Source organism: Xenopus tropicalis, chromosome 1 (genome assembly GCF_000004195.4).
Source record: "Xenopus tropicalis strain Nigerian chromosome 1, UCB_Xtro_10.0, whole genome shotgun sequence".
Lineage (NCBI taxonomy): Eukaryota > Metazoa > Chordata > Amphibia > Anura > Pipidae > Xenopus > Xenopus tropicalis.
The window spans coordinates 118,778,046-118,795,690 of record NC_030677.2 but is presented as its reverse complement, the minus strand read 5'-3'; the positions used below and the strand labels follow the sequence as shown (position 1 = coordinate 118,795,690).

At 36.3% G+C, this 17,645-nt stretch overlaps 1 protein-coding gene across 2 annotated transcripts in view; it reads right to left on the bottom strand.

Moving 5' to 3' along the window:
* Nucleotides 1–17,645, bottom strand: part of adamtsl1 (ADAMTS like 1) — a 184,509-nt gene that overhangs the window by 35,067 nt on the left and 131,797 nt on the right. For both annotated transcript variants that reach the window (XM_012953036.3, XM_012953030.3), the window contains exons 16-19: nucleotides 9,678–9,888; nucleotides 5,543–5,722; nucleotides 4,904–5,051; nucleotides 2,981–4,103 (exon numbers count right to left, since the gene is read on the bottom strand). In XM_012953036.3, the coding sequence (XP_012808490.1) occupies nucleotides 2,981–4,103; nucleotides 4,904–5,051; nucleotides 5,543–5,722; nucleotides 9,678–9,888 (1,662 nt within the window). The remainder of the gene's footprint in view (nucleotides 1–2,980; nucleotides 4,104–4,903; nucleotides 5,052–5,542; nucleotides 5,723–9,677; nucleotides 9,889–17,645) is intronic.

Genomic DNA, 17,645 nt, shown 5'->3' with positions numbered 1-17,645 from the left:
ATGTTTTTGCCGAGTAACCAAATTATGATGTACTCTGATTCCAAAATCCATGAAAATCTCACTATCACAAAAATGACCTTTCAGTAAAGAGACTTTATTGATTCCCAGACTGTGGGGCTGTCCCCCAACCAGGGGATAGCAGATTAGTGTCTAGGGGGCCAGCCTAAAGACCAGTTAAGGTTAAGGTCAGTTAGGGTGAGACTTTAAGTAATATTGATTCCTAAATAGAAATAGTTAAAGAAAAAGGTGGAAAAAGTTAAAAAAAGGGTCACTTTTAGTGAAACATATTTTTTAATACAATAGTTCTATCCCTTTTCCTGTACACAATTAATTATTTTCCCTTGCAAATATAATTATGGTAGCTGGGGATACATTGATAAAGGTAAAGCTAAAAGCCCTACTGGTATGTAAGTATATACTTTTTGTTTTGATTTGCTATTGCTACCATAAGGCTTGGATGCACTTTATAACAAAAATGTGTACATGGACTCTTGAATATGGGACTTACTGTACATATGACCTTGGAAATGAACTAAATTATGCACAATAAAAAATCATTTCCACATGGTCTCTTTTTGGAATTATGGCTATGTTTTAGCTCCTTTATATTCCTGTGTTCTCATATTGCTTTCATCCTGAAGAAGGGAGGCTGTAATATCCCCACTGAAACTGATGGCGCATTATTGGGAATTCATTAATTCCATTCAGCAGTTGCTGAAGTAGTGTGCGTCTCCTTCTTCATTTTCTATAAAATTACTGTCTGTTACAATCAAACGTGTGAGCTTCATTCATTAGAGCATGCTCCTAAAGAAGTATTTTTCCGCTATGACATACTTTCATGTCTTAATTAAAAGAATTAAAAAAGTAAATCAATGTGTGGTGAATGAACCCATCCCAAGATCTAGTTATTCCCCATTACAGCATCAAGCAAAGACTTAGCTGCCACCTTTTATATTATTTAGATATTCTGAATAAGTATGTCACTACTCACCATAATTATACATTCTTGTAAACTAAACACAGTGTAAAATTTAAGAAAAAAAACACGCTTTGCTCGGCAATCATAATAAAGTTATCCTATTACATAACTATGTGATTGCCATTTGCTTTATGCCCAATTTCTTAACATAAATGTTTCTCCTATAATCCAGCGCCTGCCATACAGTGAAATGAGCTGAAGGGGGTCAGTCTGTTTTCACTGATAATATTTCAATAGTTCCTAAATTTACCATGCACAGATCTCTGACAGCTTAGGACTAAATAAATCATGACATCACTCGATTGTTTGTAGGATAACTGCTTTAAAATGAATCCCAGGCCTGATTCAAGGTCAAGTATTTGTATAGCTAATCCAATAAATTGGTTTTAGATAGCCAACCTTAGGCCTGTAATTTATAAAGAAAGGATGATTGAGCACCTAGAGCAAGCTGCATGCAAACTAAACTGAGTAGATTCTTATGTGTGCTCCCAACTATAAAAAAAGAGAGAGAAAGTCAAAGAAAGAAAAAGAAGAAATCACAGATTTTGCAAATGCAGGCAAAAGTAAACTCTTTCATGGATTCAGGAGGACTGATTTACTAACAGGGGTGAGAGGATATCTGCTAGAATGTAAAAATCCTATGAATATTATAAGTAACTGACCACATTCGCCACTTTGCACAATATATGTATTTAGGGTAGGTATTATGTTTCTGTTAGATATATAGCTAATTGGGATAGTCAGAGCTGACAGGAAATGATGTAGGAGGTGGGACTTATTAGTGCTATTATAACAAAATGACATAGGAATGAACAGACGTGGGTACATTTTTCTGTGGTGAGCTCTAATCTCATATTTTGATACTACCCCATAGAGAACAATAAAAAAAAATATCACTTGACTGAATTCCGGCTACTGTGAAAATGGCAAATCGTAACACTTAATGCTAATGTCTTAATAATCAGATTTCCCTTGTGCTCTGTGGAGGGCAGATTTATAGCACATGCAAGGCTATCTGGAACAAACCATTGTAATGCATATGTGACCACGAGGATATTTTTTTCCAGCTGTTCTAGCTGACGCTTAATCTTATCTCACCATTTCCAGTTTTCATATAAAGACCAGTCCACATCATGAAAAACAGCTTATTGTCCCTTGTGCGTTATGAAGCCCTGTAATTTACTGAACATTCTTCTAGAGATGCTCACGCAAAGCTACTATGATGGAAGTAAATGCAAAACAGATGAAAAGTCTGTACTATTGGTCGTCACATATTCAAACTATATTGAAAACAAAACATAGGATGAAAAGGATAAAAACAAGGTTCAGCCAGTAAACACTAAGCTTAGATTTCAAGGTCTTTTTTCTCACGCACAAGTGGATTATTTTGCCTAGGCACGGAAACCTAAAGAAACCTTATTTTGAAGGTCAACACAGCGACACAGAGACCATCGTGAATTTATATAGAAGTTCCTTGTGTTCAGTTTAAGTGCATTATCATTGTGCATTGCACATTTGTTGTTGGCAACGAAAATACTGTTAATGTGAACACCTGAATTCAAAACTAAAAAGTGTGTGCCACAAGATATTATACAAAAGTACAGGTATTCCCATAGCTTATCCAGAAACCCGTTATCCAGAAAGTTATGAATTACAGAAAGGCAATCTCCCATGGACTTCATTATATTATAAGCAAGTAATTCTAATTTTTAAAAATGATTTCCTTTTTCCCTGTAGTAATAAAACAGTACCTTGTACTTGATCCCAACTAAGATATAATTAATCTTTATTGGAGGCAAAACAATCCTACTGGGTTTATTCAATATTTAAATTATTTTTTAGCAGACTTAAGTTATGGAGATCCAAATTACGGAAAGATCCCTTTTCCGGAAAACCCCAGGTCCTGAGCATTCTGGATAATAGGTCCCACACCTGTATGTTTATGTAGCAAGCAACCTGAATAACGCATGAAAACATAAGTGTGTTATCTGGTAAGCTTACCTATTACTGTATTTCACTTCCTCTCCATTCTTTGCCCAGCTAATAACTGGCTTGGGATTACCGCCTGCTTCACAATGAAGCAGGACACTAAGTGTTCCACTAGCCAACGCTACAGTTTGCCCAATATGAGTGACAACCTCAGAAGCAGAAAACTGTTGAGCTGCTGATATTTTCCTTAAAATGACTGGCTTCCTGAGCATGTGCAGAGACTCGTAAGATTCTGAGAGTTCTGCTTCCACTGACGAAGACCTCCAGGAACTAGATAATCCAGAAACAGGTTTATACAATGAATGTTCTGAGGTTCCTGGACCAATCTGTTTTAGGTCAGTTTTAAACACAGGGGATTCATGGCTTTCTGAATGGCTTCTCATGTCCTGAGTTAACTGTAACAGAATCTGCCTACTGAAATTATCCTGGAGTTCAACAGGTTGCTGAGATAATGATCGAATAATGTCATCCAAGCGCTTAAGTTCAGTGACAAAAGTGTAGGGCAAAGAATGCTCAACAACATGGTCCTCTTCAGCTGATATATTTTTCTCAAAAGATTCTTGATGTTCTGGTGGATCAATGTTTCTGTCAGATAACACTTTTAATGCCAAGAGATGGGAAACAATACTATCATAAACACTGCTAGGATCTGTTATTTGACCTTGCTTTTCAGTCTTACTTCTGTTAAAAAGACTTGCATTTTGCTGTTTCTCGGTCCGATGGTAAGCTTCATTTTTCCTTCCTTTTTTCGCAACCTCTTCTTCTCTTGTCCTGGAAGAGTGGGAGATAATCTTGTTGTTATCTCCAATGAGTTTAATGATAAAATGTTCCTGGCTAGGCCCTGCCATGCATGTATAAATGCCAGTGTCACTGGGTCTAAGATTATGTATTTTGATGTATCCATGAGGTGCAACAGTAACATGCTCAGAGCTGATCAAGTGCTTTCCATCCTTTTCCCAAATTATTTGTGGTTTGCGAAACCTCCTCACAGGACACCGCAGCACAAGAGAAGTCTTGGGAAGTAGATAAGCATATCCTCCCACAACAAACTGCAACTTCTTCTGTCTTCTGGTCTGGATGTACAGTTTCCTTAACCCTGTTATCTGAGGGCTCTGTTTATGACCATGTTTGGATCCTTGAAAACAAAACAGAATTGTATTTGCATTTAAAAAGAAAAGGTAAATATATCAAGTAGAAAGGATTCATATTTTGATTAAAAGGTATACTACACCTAAACTGCTAAACAGTTTTCAGCATTAATGCTAAGCAGCATTGAGCACTAACACTCTGTACAATTGGTATCAGCTTTGATAAATGTGTTAATTCGTTAAAAACCTTCTTTTCAGGAAAATCTTCCTGACTGTTTAAAAAGGTTGATAAATAGGGACAATATAAAAATAGGTGGCCATACACGGGCCAATTTCAGCTTCCGATATCGGTCCTATAGACCATGTATGGGCACCACCAACAGGCCTCCCTGACCGACATCTGCCCTGAAATTGGCCAGATCGCAATCGGGCAGGCTTGATTTTCATTGGATTGGGGAATGCACTGGCTCATTGATGCGGTCCCCGAACTGATGGAGCTTATGACCTAGGGCCAAACAATCGAGTTAGCCCGATATTGACCACCCATAGGTGGGGATATTGGCAGAAGATCGTCTTGCTTAGTGACCTTGCCAAAAGAGTGAATCTTTCAGTGTATGGCCACCTTTAGGCTCCTCCATTTCTATATGAGATAGATTAGCCCGTAGTGGTTCTATTATTCCAACATGGAAAGCCTTATTATTTTCTTCAACAGACAAGCAGATTATGATACTTTGGCCCCAGGCCTTTAGGAATGGTGCCAATGTAGCCAGGTCACATGTGCAGCAAATACTTTTTAATTTAAGAAGATAAGAAGTAAAAAAAAAAAACATAGAACTATGTTAATTACTTGTGCAAGTTGCTAATGAGCAAGGTCTGACCAAGAGATTGATAGAGGGGCACATAGAAGAATTCCCTACAATGTATTGCCCAGTTTTCAGCTTCTTCCTACAAACAGCATTTTGAATTTGCGTTCCCTCTCCACAGGTCACCGAGCACTAAAAATGAAAATTAAAAGCAGTTTTAGCTGGATACATATCATTTTAATGGAATGCATTCTAGTATCATCTGGATGTTATTAGGTCATTCAAAAATTATTACTTTTTTTGACAATGGGAAGATACATTGTCATAACTGATGATTTACATATCAGGCACTTGTATACACAATAATGGCAGCATAGGAATAAACTTGCTTTATGAGAACTGCGGGGAATCTAATTTACTGATTCATTTATCATGCTTCTGAATGGCCATAACAGAAACATCACATAATTCTACATAGCCGTGCTGCAAAATGTCAGTTGTGCAGTTGGCGCATAAAGTGGAATTATATCAATAGGAAAAAATGTTATCTGACATCTCTGCTTTTTATCTTTCTGACCTTTCATTTCTGGCAATGCTCAACTTTTATATGACTATATTTATTTTGGTTGGTAAATATAGTAATCACAAATTGATAGGCAGAAAAAAAAGACATAAAAATATACCTGAGACCAGTCAGTTATATGCCACTCTCCTGGGCAGTCTTCATTCTCACAAAGATCCTGAGATGGAGGCTTTGAAGAGGAGCAAAAGGTTTCTGGTAATTCTAAAATACTGCCATCAGAAAGTCGCTGCTTGCATAGAACCTCACGAGTGTGAATGCCTCCTCCACACGTTTGGGAACACTGCAGAATATAACAAGGGAATATAAATTGCTCTGTCTTCATTTTGTACCTGTAGGGGTGTAATTATTAACACTGGAGACAAACATCACTGGTGAAGTTGCCTATAGCAACCAATTAGCAATTAGATTTGAATGGTAACTTACAAGCTAGAAAACAAAAGCAACAATCTGATTGGTTGCTATAGACAATATCACTGGTGATGTTTGTCTCCATTGTAAATAAATGCAACCCTCAAGGGCATATTTATCATGCTGTGTAAAAAGTAAAGTAAAACATTACCGGTGATGTTGCTCATAGCAGCCAATCAGATGCTTTGCTTTGGTTTTTTAACTGTTGAAATCTACTTGATGATTGGTTGCCCTGGGCAACATCACCGGTAATACCTCACTCCACTTTTTAAACAGCATGATAAATACCCCTCAATGTAACAGTGATGAGAAACATCAGGGTTAGCTAAGGATAAGATTAGTAGAATCAAGGAACTGACCATTATAAATTCAGTTTGAATTTGACTCAAAGAGGATACTACTTTGGTTTTAATTGGTTGTACATTTACGTAACTCTAATGGCAAAAAAAAAGTTATATTCTCTTTAATTTTAGGGAAATTACTATAGATAGATGATAGATAGATAGATAGATAGATAGATAGAAAGGAGTAGATATATGGGAGGGATAGAGATTTGATAAGAACCTCCATCCATGACTTCCTTTATGCCTGTGTTTGCTTTAGGTATCCACATGTGCAAAGCTATGGCCGGACATTTTTAAATGTGACAAACCTTTTGACCTTGCCACTGCTTACCATGTGGCCAAATTTGCCCTTACTGTCTAACTACTAGGTTTTGTTGGTCTGTCCAGAGAATAAACACAGTCTATGAAAAATGCCAGTTGGGACATAAACTTGGCACCAAGCATAATGCATAACCAAGAAGTGCTTTCTGGCCATCATGCACAATACCTGATAGATAACATTAAAGTGAGCCTTAAGAAGAAAAGTTTAAATTCCACTTTTTTTTTTTTTTTTGCTGGAAAGAGAGTTGGAAAGGAATAACTGTATCATTAGAAAACAATCAACTGACTTGCTGCAAAGGCCAGATTTTCTTCTCTATTTTTGTAACAATCTACTGGACCTCAGCCGATCTGGAACATTTGGAATTACCTAAACAAGCTCAACTAAGCATAATGACATGACAGTAAAACAAGCTTATTTCTACATGTGGTATGTGACAGTTAGTGGATATAGACGAAAAGTTTTTTTGATCAGTAGTTCAATCTGTGAGCCATGTACATTTTTCTGTCAGATTGTCAATAAGAAAAACAAATGGCAGATGTAAACGGACCCGCTTGTTTATTTTCTGCCTTAAATCATGTTAAATTTTACTACATGGGATTGAAAGTTTACTTAAAAGAATCCCTTTGATTTTTTCTGTATTTTTTTGGTCTAAACCTGTGTAACAGCTTATTCTCATTTATAGCTAATTTTAATGATTATTTTAAGAAACACTCAAGTCTATAAATGACACTGGAGTGTTTCCTGCAAAGGAACATGGGATATAAAATAATACAATTAAAATATACAAGCACATATGTACAAAGCAGAATTACAAATATTAAAAATGAAAATATTTGTGTTCCTATTATAAATATCACAAATAAAGATCTATAAAAAAAATCCATAATACGAAGCAATTGAAAGCTATTTGAGATGGCAATTCTAACAATACACAAACCAGTTTTCATAATGTCATGGTCAGTACAATGATTTTGATCCTAAAAATTAAAGAAATTAAAAACATTTAAATCACTTGTTAATGTTTTATTACAGACAGGCCCTAATCGTGTATTATTTAAAAGTGAGATGATACTATCGAGTTTGTTTTGGAGTTAAGCCAGGATGAAATTGATTCATGCTACAGTGAATCATTTCCTATAGAATAAAAAAGCAATAACTGCCTTGCCAAGAAAATTTGACTTCTTCTAATAACTGGTTTGTCGGAAATGAAAACATTTCCATAACACTAGGATACAGCAGGGACTGTAATACATAGGCTGAATTGCAGTTGCAGATATACAAGTTCATTCTTCAATTTACACATATTTCCAGATAAGGGGTAGGAGTTTGCTAAACACCTGTTAGCATACCTTTAAATCATCTCTAATTCTGAAAACACTTGTGGGGTTTGAAGATGGACTGGAGATATGCCAACACCTAACTATGTATGACATGGAATGATAAGGGGGATGGGTTGACTGAAATGGCTTCATTATGACTAAGTAACCAATCCTGCTACAGTGCTGTGTGTTGTAGCATTACTGAAATAGTTCTCTTTAAAATATATTTTTAAGGGATGGTTAAAATGAATAGTTAAGTTAAATACATATTTAAATGTTTATTTCTAACACTACTGAGCATATTAACCATGCACTGCTAGCACTATTCATACAGAATGAAATATTCAAGTACTTGAATCAACATCTGTTGCACTGTCTTTTTTTATTGCCCTTCTCTGGATTGAATTATAGGTAATAATAACTATTTTGCCTCCAATGGGGTATATTAAAGATGCGATGAAATATTATTTATTGCAAAGTTGCTTTATTAAACATCTTTATATTTTTTCTTGCTACACAGCTGCCATACCTTCCCTAGCAGAGAGATCTGCACATGTTTTTCCTGGTAGTGTGCAAGAGGGTTACGCCATTTCATTTCTCCTGCTTTGTGTAAATGTCTGGCACTGCATCTCACAATATAAAAGGCTGCTGAAAACAAGATAAACCCTTTCTGCTGGCAAATGGCCATAAAATAACAATCTTTAAATAAATACAGGTTTTAAATTTATATGGCTTCTTCTTTATCATCCTGAAGGCTATAAGATTTGATTATAATAAACTCCTGTGCCAAGAAATAGAAAGGCTTTTACATTCATCTAGGCTGTCTTTCCTCCTATTCATCCTCCCCTTTTTTACTAGGGGATGAAAATTTCATTTAGAGTTCTTTGTAGTGAAATCAGTTAAAATGTGATCTTTCACCTGCTCGTGGTAAAGGGATTGCAGCCACAAAAGACAAAAGAAAAAAGAAAGACACAAGTGTGGGTACTCCAGCTCTAAACATATTCCATTTCTTGTAAAAGATTTATAGGAGCAATTGTAGCAAAATTAGTTATGAATATATATGGTTATACATGTGTTATAATGAAAGACCATGAATAGATGGAGGGTTTTGTGCCATGCAAAAGGATTCTCCCTACTGCATTCTCAGCATAATGAAGAACATATGTATTACTGAAGGGAAAGTATCAGTGGGAAAGAAGTCCAAATGTTTGATTTCCATTCTATGCAGGCCCGGATTTGTGGAGAGGCCACAAAGGCCCGGGCCTAGGGCGGCAGAAGTTTAGGGGCGGCATGCCGCCCCGCCGCAAGAACATTTTTAAATTTTGCTCCCATACGGAGCAGTCGGGACCTCTCCCCACTGCTCCGTATGGGAGTTAAAAAGAGCGTTCGCGCATGCGCAATGAGGAGCTGGCGCTTTGCGCATGCGCACTGGGGGCGCGTTTGCGCATGCGCACTGGGGTGCGCGTTTGCGCATGCGCATGGGGGACTCCCACAGGGGCGGCCTCGGGCGCACCGGATAGAAATCCGGCCCTGATTCTATGCAAAAATATGACACATTATACTTATACACCATGTAAGCAACTATGTACACTGAAAGGAAGTCACCTTCCCTAGATATGTCCCCATGCGTACCAAGTTCTAAAAGTAAAATAAAATTCAGACATGGTGCAGGTCACTTTGGCTTGCATTACTTTCACAGTCACATTGAACTAAATGCACAAACTGTATACATATACACATCAAACCTCTTGAACACACCCATTCATGCACATTTATCTATCTCATATTTATTTGTCCATAACCATGAGAATTTGCTAAATTATTCATAAGACAAATATTCACCTGCTTCCATTCTGAAGAGTACCATGCTGGCGGACAATCAAAGCGATTGCAGGCCTGAACTAAAGTAGGCTTTGGTTGTCTGCAAAAATCATCTCCCAAGACTACAGTTTCATTTGTCTCTCTCGAAATGAGGTGAGAGCAAAAGACATCTCTGGTTTGCAGACCCACCCCACAGGTCAGGCTACAAGTGCTCCAGTTTCCAATCTCCCACCTGGTAAAAGAAAACAAAATCACATTGTAAATGCTTAAATTGTGTTTTTGTATTTTAATACTCCAAGATGGTAAGCAAGCATTCAGAGTAAATTATGCTTTAAAAAAAAAAAAAAAATAACAAGTTGCATTGTTATGAAACTATCAAAAAAAGCAGATCAGAAAATATATATATATTTTTTTTACACAATTTTATAGCTATGACCCATACATAGTCTGTACAAATAGTCACATCCCAGCACAACACAACACATATAAAATATGTTACAATATATTCAAATCCAAAGGGTAATATTAACTCTTTTACCTTTAAATCTTTATCTAACTACAATTCTTTCACTTAGTAGAGATTAGTAATATACATACTGCCATTTGTGCACATTTTATCTGCATAATCTGAGCATTTCTAAAACAGATATGTGAGACTATTTTCACACCCTGCCTCACAATGCACTCTGCCTCAAAATCTACTATATATGCAATGCATCAGATCAGTCCCAACTATAGAACTTGCATGAAAAGTAGTCAACAAACCAATATGGCACAGGAACAGAAAGGCTTTGTTACACAAAGACATGGTGCAAAATTGCTCTTAACTGTAACTGAACAACCAACCATTTATTTTGATTATAACAGCGGTAGAATAAGGCAAATGGTGATTGGTTATTATAGTTTCAGAAGTTGTGCTTGGCCTGTGGGGTTAGGATTCCAATGGTAGGCATTAGTGGATCAACCCTCATTTGAAGCAATTCTCTATACTGGTGTTAATGCTTGTGGATGTCACTAGCTGCAGAGAGTGCTCTAACAATCTGCAGATCTCTGAACTGGTAATAAAGAAATCTGAACACAAATAAACATCACTTGGGGTCCAACAAATCCAACAAACAGATTAGTCATCATGCTGAAATAAGCTGTACACTATGTTATGGTCTAAAAGCTTAAAATAATATCTTCTAGTTGTTTTGCATTCAACTTTTGTATGTGTTATTTGTACAGCAGGATAATGCTTACTTATATCTTATCCTTGCTATTGATAGTGACTGTGGTGAGATGCTTTTACATACTTTTAAATTTCTCTTTTAAACATCACTGTATCTTTTAACATATGCCGGCTATAGGAAGGCAAAGTTAGTGGAAATTGTAGCTAGTAGTTCAAATAGCTTAAACCAATTTTTAATATAATGAAACAGGCCTGGCAGCACAAATCATCACAATATGATGATAAAACAACTTAAGCACACCCAGTCACAGGTGAAAAAACAATTACTGGGAAAAAATATTTCAAAACTACCAATCAGTATATTGCTTGGGATTAAATATATCTTTAAAATCTACTGTACCGTGTTGAAGTATTTTCTTTATTTAAATAAATGCAATTGGATAGTGGTTACTATTATCCACCCGTGTGAACCCTGAATTCCAAGTTTAACCAATAGCCCAGTTAAAAAATGGAGACCAGTACATTGGTGAAGTAGAAGCAGCCCTAATGTGCTCAAAGTAAATAGCAAAGTTTGGATTGTTTTCCATTTTGAGCTTGAAGGGGAACTCCCGTTTCCAAACCACACAACACAGAAACCCCTAATATATCTATCACTGTAATCTGTTCCTTTATTGTAATTGTAACAACTTCTCCACAGCTTACAGACAGCATACAGGAACTACAGAACCCATCAATACATTGCACTGGGATGTTCCTTTCCTTATTGACATCACATATGCAGGGAATTGTGGAATTTGGAGGATGCAGGCTGAAGACAGGCAGAGGACAGTCAACTACTATTACATTTTATTTGAGTCCCAAAGTAGTCAGCCAGGTCAGCAGGAGAACAGGGGGCTAGGCTAGGTAACTGTTGCAAACCATATTATCACCTTAAAAATGATGAAAAGGCTGCATATTTTTAATTGATGCATATTGCAATGTTGCTTGAAATTATGTTTACTTTTCAAAAAGCTTGAGTTGTGTTTGGGTGGAGTTCTGTAGTTTTAAAATTAGGTTATAATAAGAGAAAACATATTACTATTTGGAAATTATAAACTCTATTTTTCAATAAAAAATATGAAGTAATTTATAGTATTCAGCATACTAAAGCGAACCAACGTGTCACTTCCTTTTAATGAACAAGAGAAGTTAAATTATATTAAACAACACAGGCTAAAGCTAGCTTTAAAGCAGAAGGCCCCAAAGTCAACAACTGTACAGGATACACAGGTTTCTGTGCTTTAAACAGAGTGCAGAGACATGCATATCTGCATCAGCGTTATTTCAAAGTGTGAGTTAGGAAGCACTGGCTCACTCTGCAACAGGGCCTTGTGCTTATCAAGGCAGGCCTACCTTGCACCTGTCTTTCCTAGGTGCAGAGCCAGGCCCTGAACACAAGTACTTTTAGAACAAGCATTAAGGGGTAGATTTTTGCACATGCATCTGGGGTCTCTGCAAATGACTCATTTAGCACCCAATTTATAAAGAGAGTGAATAAAGTGGCATAGTAATTCAGTCCCCAGTGTCACTTTCTACTCTGTCAATTCCCATGTATTAAGGTGAGAATAGCTGGTGTAGTTGCATGTAAAAAAAACCTGCTTAGAAATTGTCATATTGGCATAAAAAAATTCTGTAGTTAATTAGTTTACTAACAAATCATTTGGTCCCAATGGACTTTGCCTAGTTAATTAAGTTGTATAGTTTTGACATCAATTCTGAAATAACTACGGCTCTTTTACTTTTATAAACAGGTACACCAGAGCTCTTGTACACACCATTTAAGGACAAAGTGAAATAGCACTCCCAGTAGTTTGTGAGTTTTCCCATATATCATCTATCAACTAACTGCCACCTCAATTCAAACCTACTCACTCTCACACAAGTTTACTAGTATATGACATACTGGAACCTATAAATATGTATGTGTACTTAATAACAAAGCCTAAACGAAAGACTTATTTTTGTAAAAATGAAAAATGTAAACTATACTTTTTTCATAAGACGTCAATGCTTCCATATTTTGCAGCAGTAATAGGTTTAGGTCTCTTTCTTAGGGTAAGTATGTACCAGCTTTGCACTTTGCTTGAAGTGACTTTAAGCTATTTTGCTTGACAGATTTGCTCCTGGTTGCTTAGGTAAGTCAGATCGAGCTTCTGCACCGCAGACATGTACTGACAGGACTTGCGTTAAATGGCCATGTCTATAGTTTATCACAGAAAATCTTGCAATTGATGCAGTTCCCAAGGGATGATCGCACATTTTTTTTAGCTTTCTGGCATTAATAAAGGTTACCTGTTCTACAACATAAGAGCAGAAACTCTATGAATAATCAGTGCCATGTGGTTTTTGACCACTGGGGATCCAATCATATAGTAAGTAAACTTGTGCTCTGTATTCCCTCAATGATATGCAGATGTGGTAGAAACCAAGGGATAATGCTCTACAGAATCTGCCTGGTGATGTCTTCAAAGTTGTGTCTGTAAAGATTTTATTGATTACAAAAAAAGTCTTTAGCATGTATTAGGCAAAATCTGCTTTTACTAAAGTAATCCTGCTTCTAATATTATACTGCCAGCAGTGTTAAAAATAGAATAAATGTGCATGCAATTAACCATATGTAAAAAATCTGGATGTTCAAAAGTTTTCCCTATTTTAAATAAACACTGTTAGGGCCACTTGTTTGTGTTCCAAGTAGCTAAATATTTCACATTCTGATGCAGCTGTTGTTGTGCAGTGCCTCAGCTTTAGTGACCACAGGCCAGCTCAAAAGTGGCTGTTCATGGATAATGTCTTAAAGTCAAAACATTGCCTCAAAATGAATTATAGTCTTGCTTTGCACGGAATGAGCTGAACCAATAGATCCTCATAAAGAAGTTTATTGGAATATAGCAGATTCTCCGCTTGGTGGTTTCTCATATTCTCATTCATTCTAATTTTATGCTATTAGAATGATTTCCCCTTTATAACATGGCAACAACTTTACAGTAAAACAAATGTGTTGCACTGACCAATGTGAGAGGGGCAAAGGTTCACTAAAGCAATGGATATTGATTGGCCATTCTCACAAATATTAGTTTTAGTAAGTGGTAAATGGCATTGGTCATGTATAAGCTTATAATACAAATAAGAAAGGCCTTATGGAAACTTTCCTAGAATGTGGGAGATGTTGTGGTACTCTGTTATTGTACCAATACAAAATATCAGCTAAACATTCAAGGGCTTTAAGCAATATCTTACATTGTTAATAAAAGATTCCTTTGTCAACTTGACTATATTATAACTCAGCTAAGAAAAAACTTTCACCTGAAATTACCATTCATTCTGCTTTCTGGTGCTGTTTAGTCACAAAACCATAGATTTTTCCACTGGCTAGCGTACTTTACATTGTAACTTTCTAGCTGGGCAACGGCACAGTGGCTAAATTGCTGCCTTATTGTGCAGCTTAGCCAACAGTAAAGGCATTGTGCAAAGAAGCCAGCATTTAATTTGACAATTTTCACAAGTTGCGTGTAAAAAAAAAAAAAGACGCTGGCTTCAACTCTTAGCCAAAGTATAGTGCATTACCAATGCTGCTACCCTGATTTAATGTTTTCCTGGAATTTACACCTTTTTGTCCCCTGTGAAACATAGACTTGGGGATCTACTGTAGTTACAAATGTGATTTTTAACTAAACTTTATATATCCTTCACCATATAGTTCATAATGCTCTTCTTTTAATGGGGCAGTATACACCCTTGTTCAACATAAGATCAATGAATAGGGTTTGTACAGGACATTTTTTAATTTTTTTGCCTATTTTTTTAACCACAAAAATTCTATTCATCGAACTTGTGTAGAAAAAGGGGTTAAATTGCCTTTAAATCTGAACGTTTCGAACAAATGAATACAGTGATTCATACCAATATAAACACATCCATTTATTCTCCAAGAGAATATGGTTGAAACATATACTGTTTCCATTTTTGTGACTGTTGTGACTGAAGTGCTATTCACTAGTACATTATGTCATTCTCACTTCTCCATTCATCTCTATCCCCAAACAAAAATCAACAGGGAATGCCTTGCTTAAAGCATTTTCTGGTACTTCAGAGGAGCCACCATTTCAAAGAACTTTTTCACATTCAAAAGAATATAAGTTTTACCCATTTGTTAGGATGGATCACTGGGACTGACAAACTGAAATAACTTAGTATAAATATGCTTAGTCTGACAGTATGACATGGTTAAAGTCACATAAATCTGGGGTAACAAGGATCGTACACTTAGATCTTAATTTTTCCACTGAAAGGAATATACAGACACAATTATGCTTGCTTATCCAGAACTTGTCTATTTTATACTGTTATGCAATGTTTAACCAGTCTGGTTAAGGTCTTGTACTTTTTCCTACTGTTCAGCTGATCACAGACCCCCAATAAGTCAATTTTTATAAACAATTTTACCACATTTCTGGCAAACTGTGAGTCAAACTGGATTCTGTATATTGTTGTAGGCACATGATCAAGTTATTACCACTCTATGCCACATAGTCTGGATTCTCTGAAGCTTACCACCACCCTCTACAATGATTAAAATTATCCACTGTCAGGTACAAATACTGACCACTACCTCCTAATAAGCAAAACACTGGAATATGTTAGAGAAAACATCTAGAAACCTACAGGAGCACAGTTATCAGAGCCAGGAAAGTAAAGTGATTCAGATAATGCAAGAATCTTCTTAGAAAGGATGTTATTAAGAAACTGTTGTAAGGTGGGAAAATATGTATTATTTAAAGAGCCTTAAAATGAACAACCTCCCATGAATAAGGAAGTAGTCACTTTTAGTATTACATCATCAAAAAATGTTATGGTCTTGCACACAAGTACCTAGAAAATGGGTAGATACTGGCGCAATTCAACATTTCCTTAAACTGAGATGAAGGTCTTCTATATGGGACAAAAAAAAAGGTTTTCCCCAAACTAATCAGTCTTTTTTTAAACTGAGTATGGGTGTAGAATTCAGGGATAGCATCAACCTATCTATATATCATTCACAGACAGACTCACCTGACAATTAATATAAGAAAATGTCTGCCAATTAATTTTTTGCTTCACTGGAGACTATGAAGTCCATTGCTGCAGGAGTTTTTTAGGTAAGTGAAGAGGTTTATATACAGGTCGAATTGGGAAAAGAGGGAAAATGGTTGGACGTTAAAACTTTACATCCTCCAGATGTGAGCATGTGAAATTTAGAGTGCAATTTTTGTCCCCACAATAAAGCAATTTTGCGGTGGCAAGGGGACATTGCCTGATAATTCTAATTTTTGAAAAGGACTTTTTTTCTCTGCAATAATGCAATAAAAAAAAAAACCTTGTATTTAATTTTAACTAAGAAATAATTCATCCTTAATGGAGACAAAACAATCCTACTGAGTTTCATTGAATTTAAATGATATTTCATTAAACCTAAAGTATGGAGATTAAAATTATGAAAAGATCCCTTATCCAGAAAACCCCAGATCCTGATAATTCTTTACAACAGGTCCCGTACCAAAGTGCATTTTGACACAAATATATAGGGAAATGGCTAACACACAACTAAACATGGGGAGATCTGTGGGGAACACAACTGCACTTGTTGTTGTAAATGACATCTCACAGCCAAAGTTTACTAAAATCCGTGCCTCTGTCTGAACTGAATCCTTAAAATCGTGTGACTTATGGAAGTTGAAAACTTTTTGGCGGGCTCTGCGCGTACAGTTATTAGGATTCAGATTCATTTCTGTATTCGCCCAAATTGTTCACAAAGGATTCAGGCGCATCCCAGGATTAGGATAAGGATAAATTAGGATATAAAACAGCCTATATATCAACATGTTCCCTTCACTAGCAAGTGCACCAGCCTAAATTTAAACACAAATGAAGAAATAATGTACATTGTCTTCACATAACAAATATGAAAACTATACTCCATTGTCCTATATTTGCTGAGGGAAGCACATATGTTACACTTGCACCCGTGACCTATACATGAGAATATACACTAATATCATTTTTTATTCATACAAGATGTGTATCCACAGATATCCCCAAATGCAGCAGAGCATAAGCGTAACTTCTTTCTAGAGCTTTTAGGATTGCAAAGTTTTGTGGAACCCAAGGGACACTGTTCAAGGTTGCTAAGGATTCTTTCTTCTGCTTTATCTCATCATCAGCCCAATTAGCATGCTACAAATTTAAAAGCCCTGACTTTCTCGTGCCTTTTTCTCATCCAGGGTAAACATCTTAAGAAACTCTAACTGGCATAACCCCAGGAGCAGGGAGGGGGCTCCCCACACTATTCCTGAAAGTACAGAAGCCTTCGTTCCCTGCTGTTCATTAATTATGGACTTCTGAAATTCCCTACTCCACGAAAAAGAAAAAAAAAATCATTTTTTTTAAGTACACGAGAGAGAATAAAGCAGTAGAAAACGCCTGGCATTTCCTTCATTTCCAGCCATCTGGCTTTCATTTCACACATTATTTCCCCCTTCCTCCACTCACACATCTCACAAATTCTTTTCACACAGTAACCCACGCTGAGTGATTGAATTGCTTGTTCTTCTATTTCTGTATGCGGTCGATGTCTGTTTAAAAACACTTTCCAAATTCTGTTCCTATTTAAAGGGTATTTTTATAAGTTCCTTTCTGCTGAGCAATACATTTTAGTGTGTGCATGTAAACAAAAGGACTAGAAAGGTGTACCATATTTTTAAATATGATATTTGCTGACAAATATTCATTAATATAAAGCATAG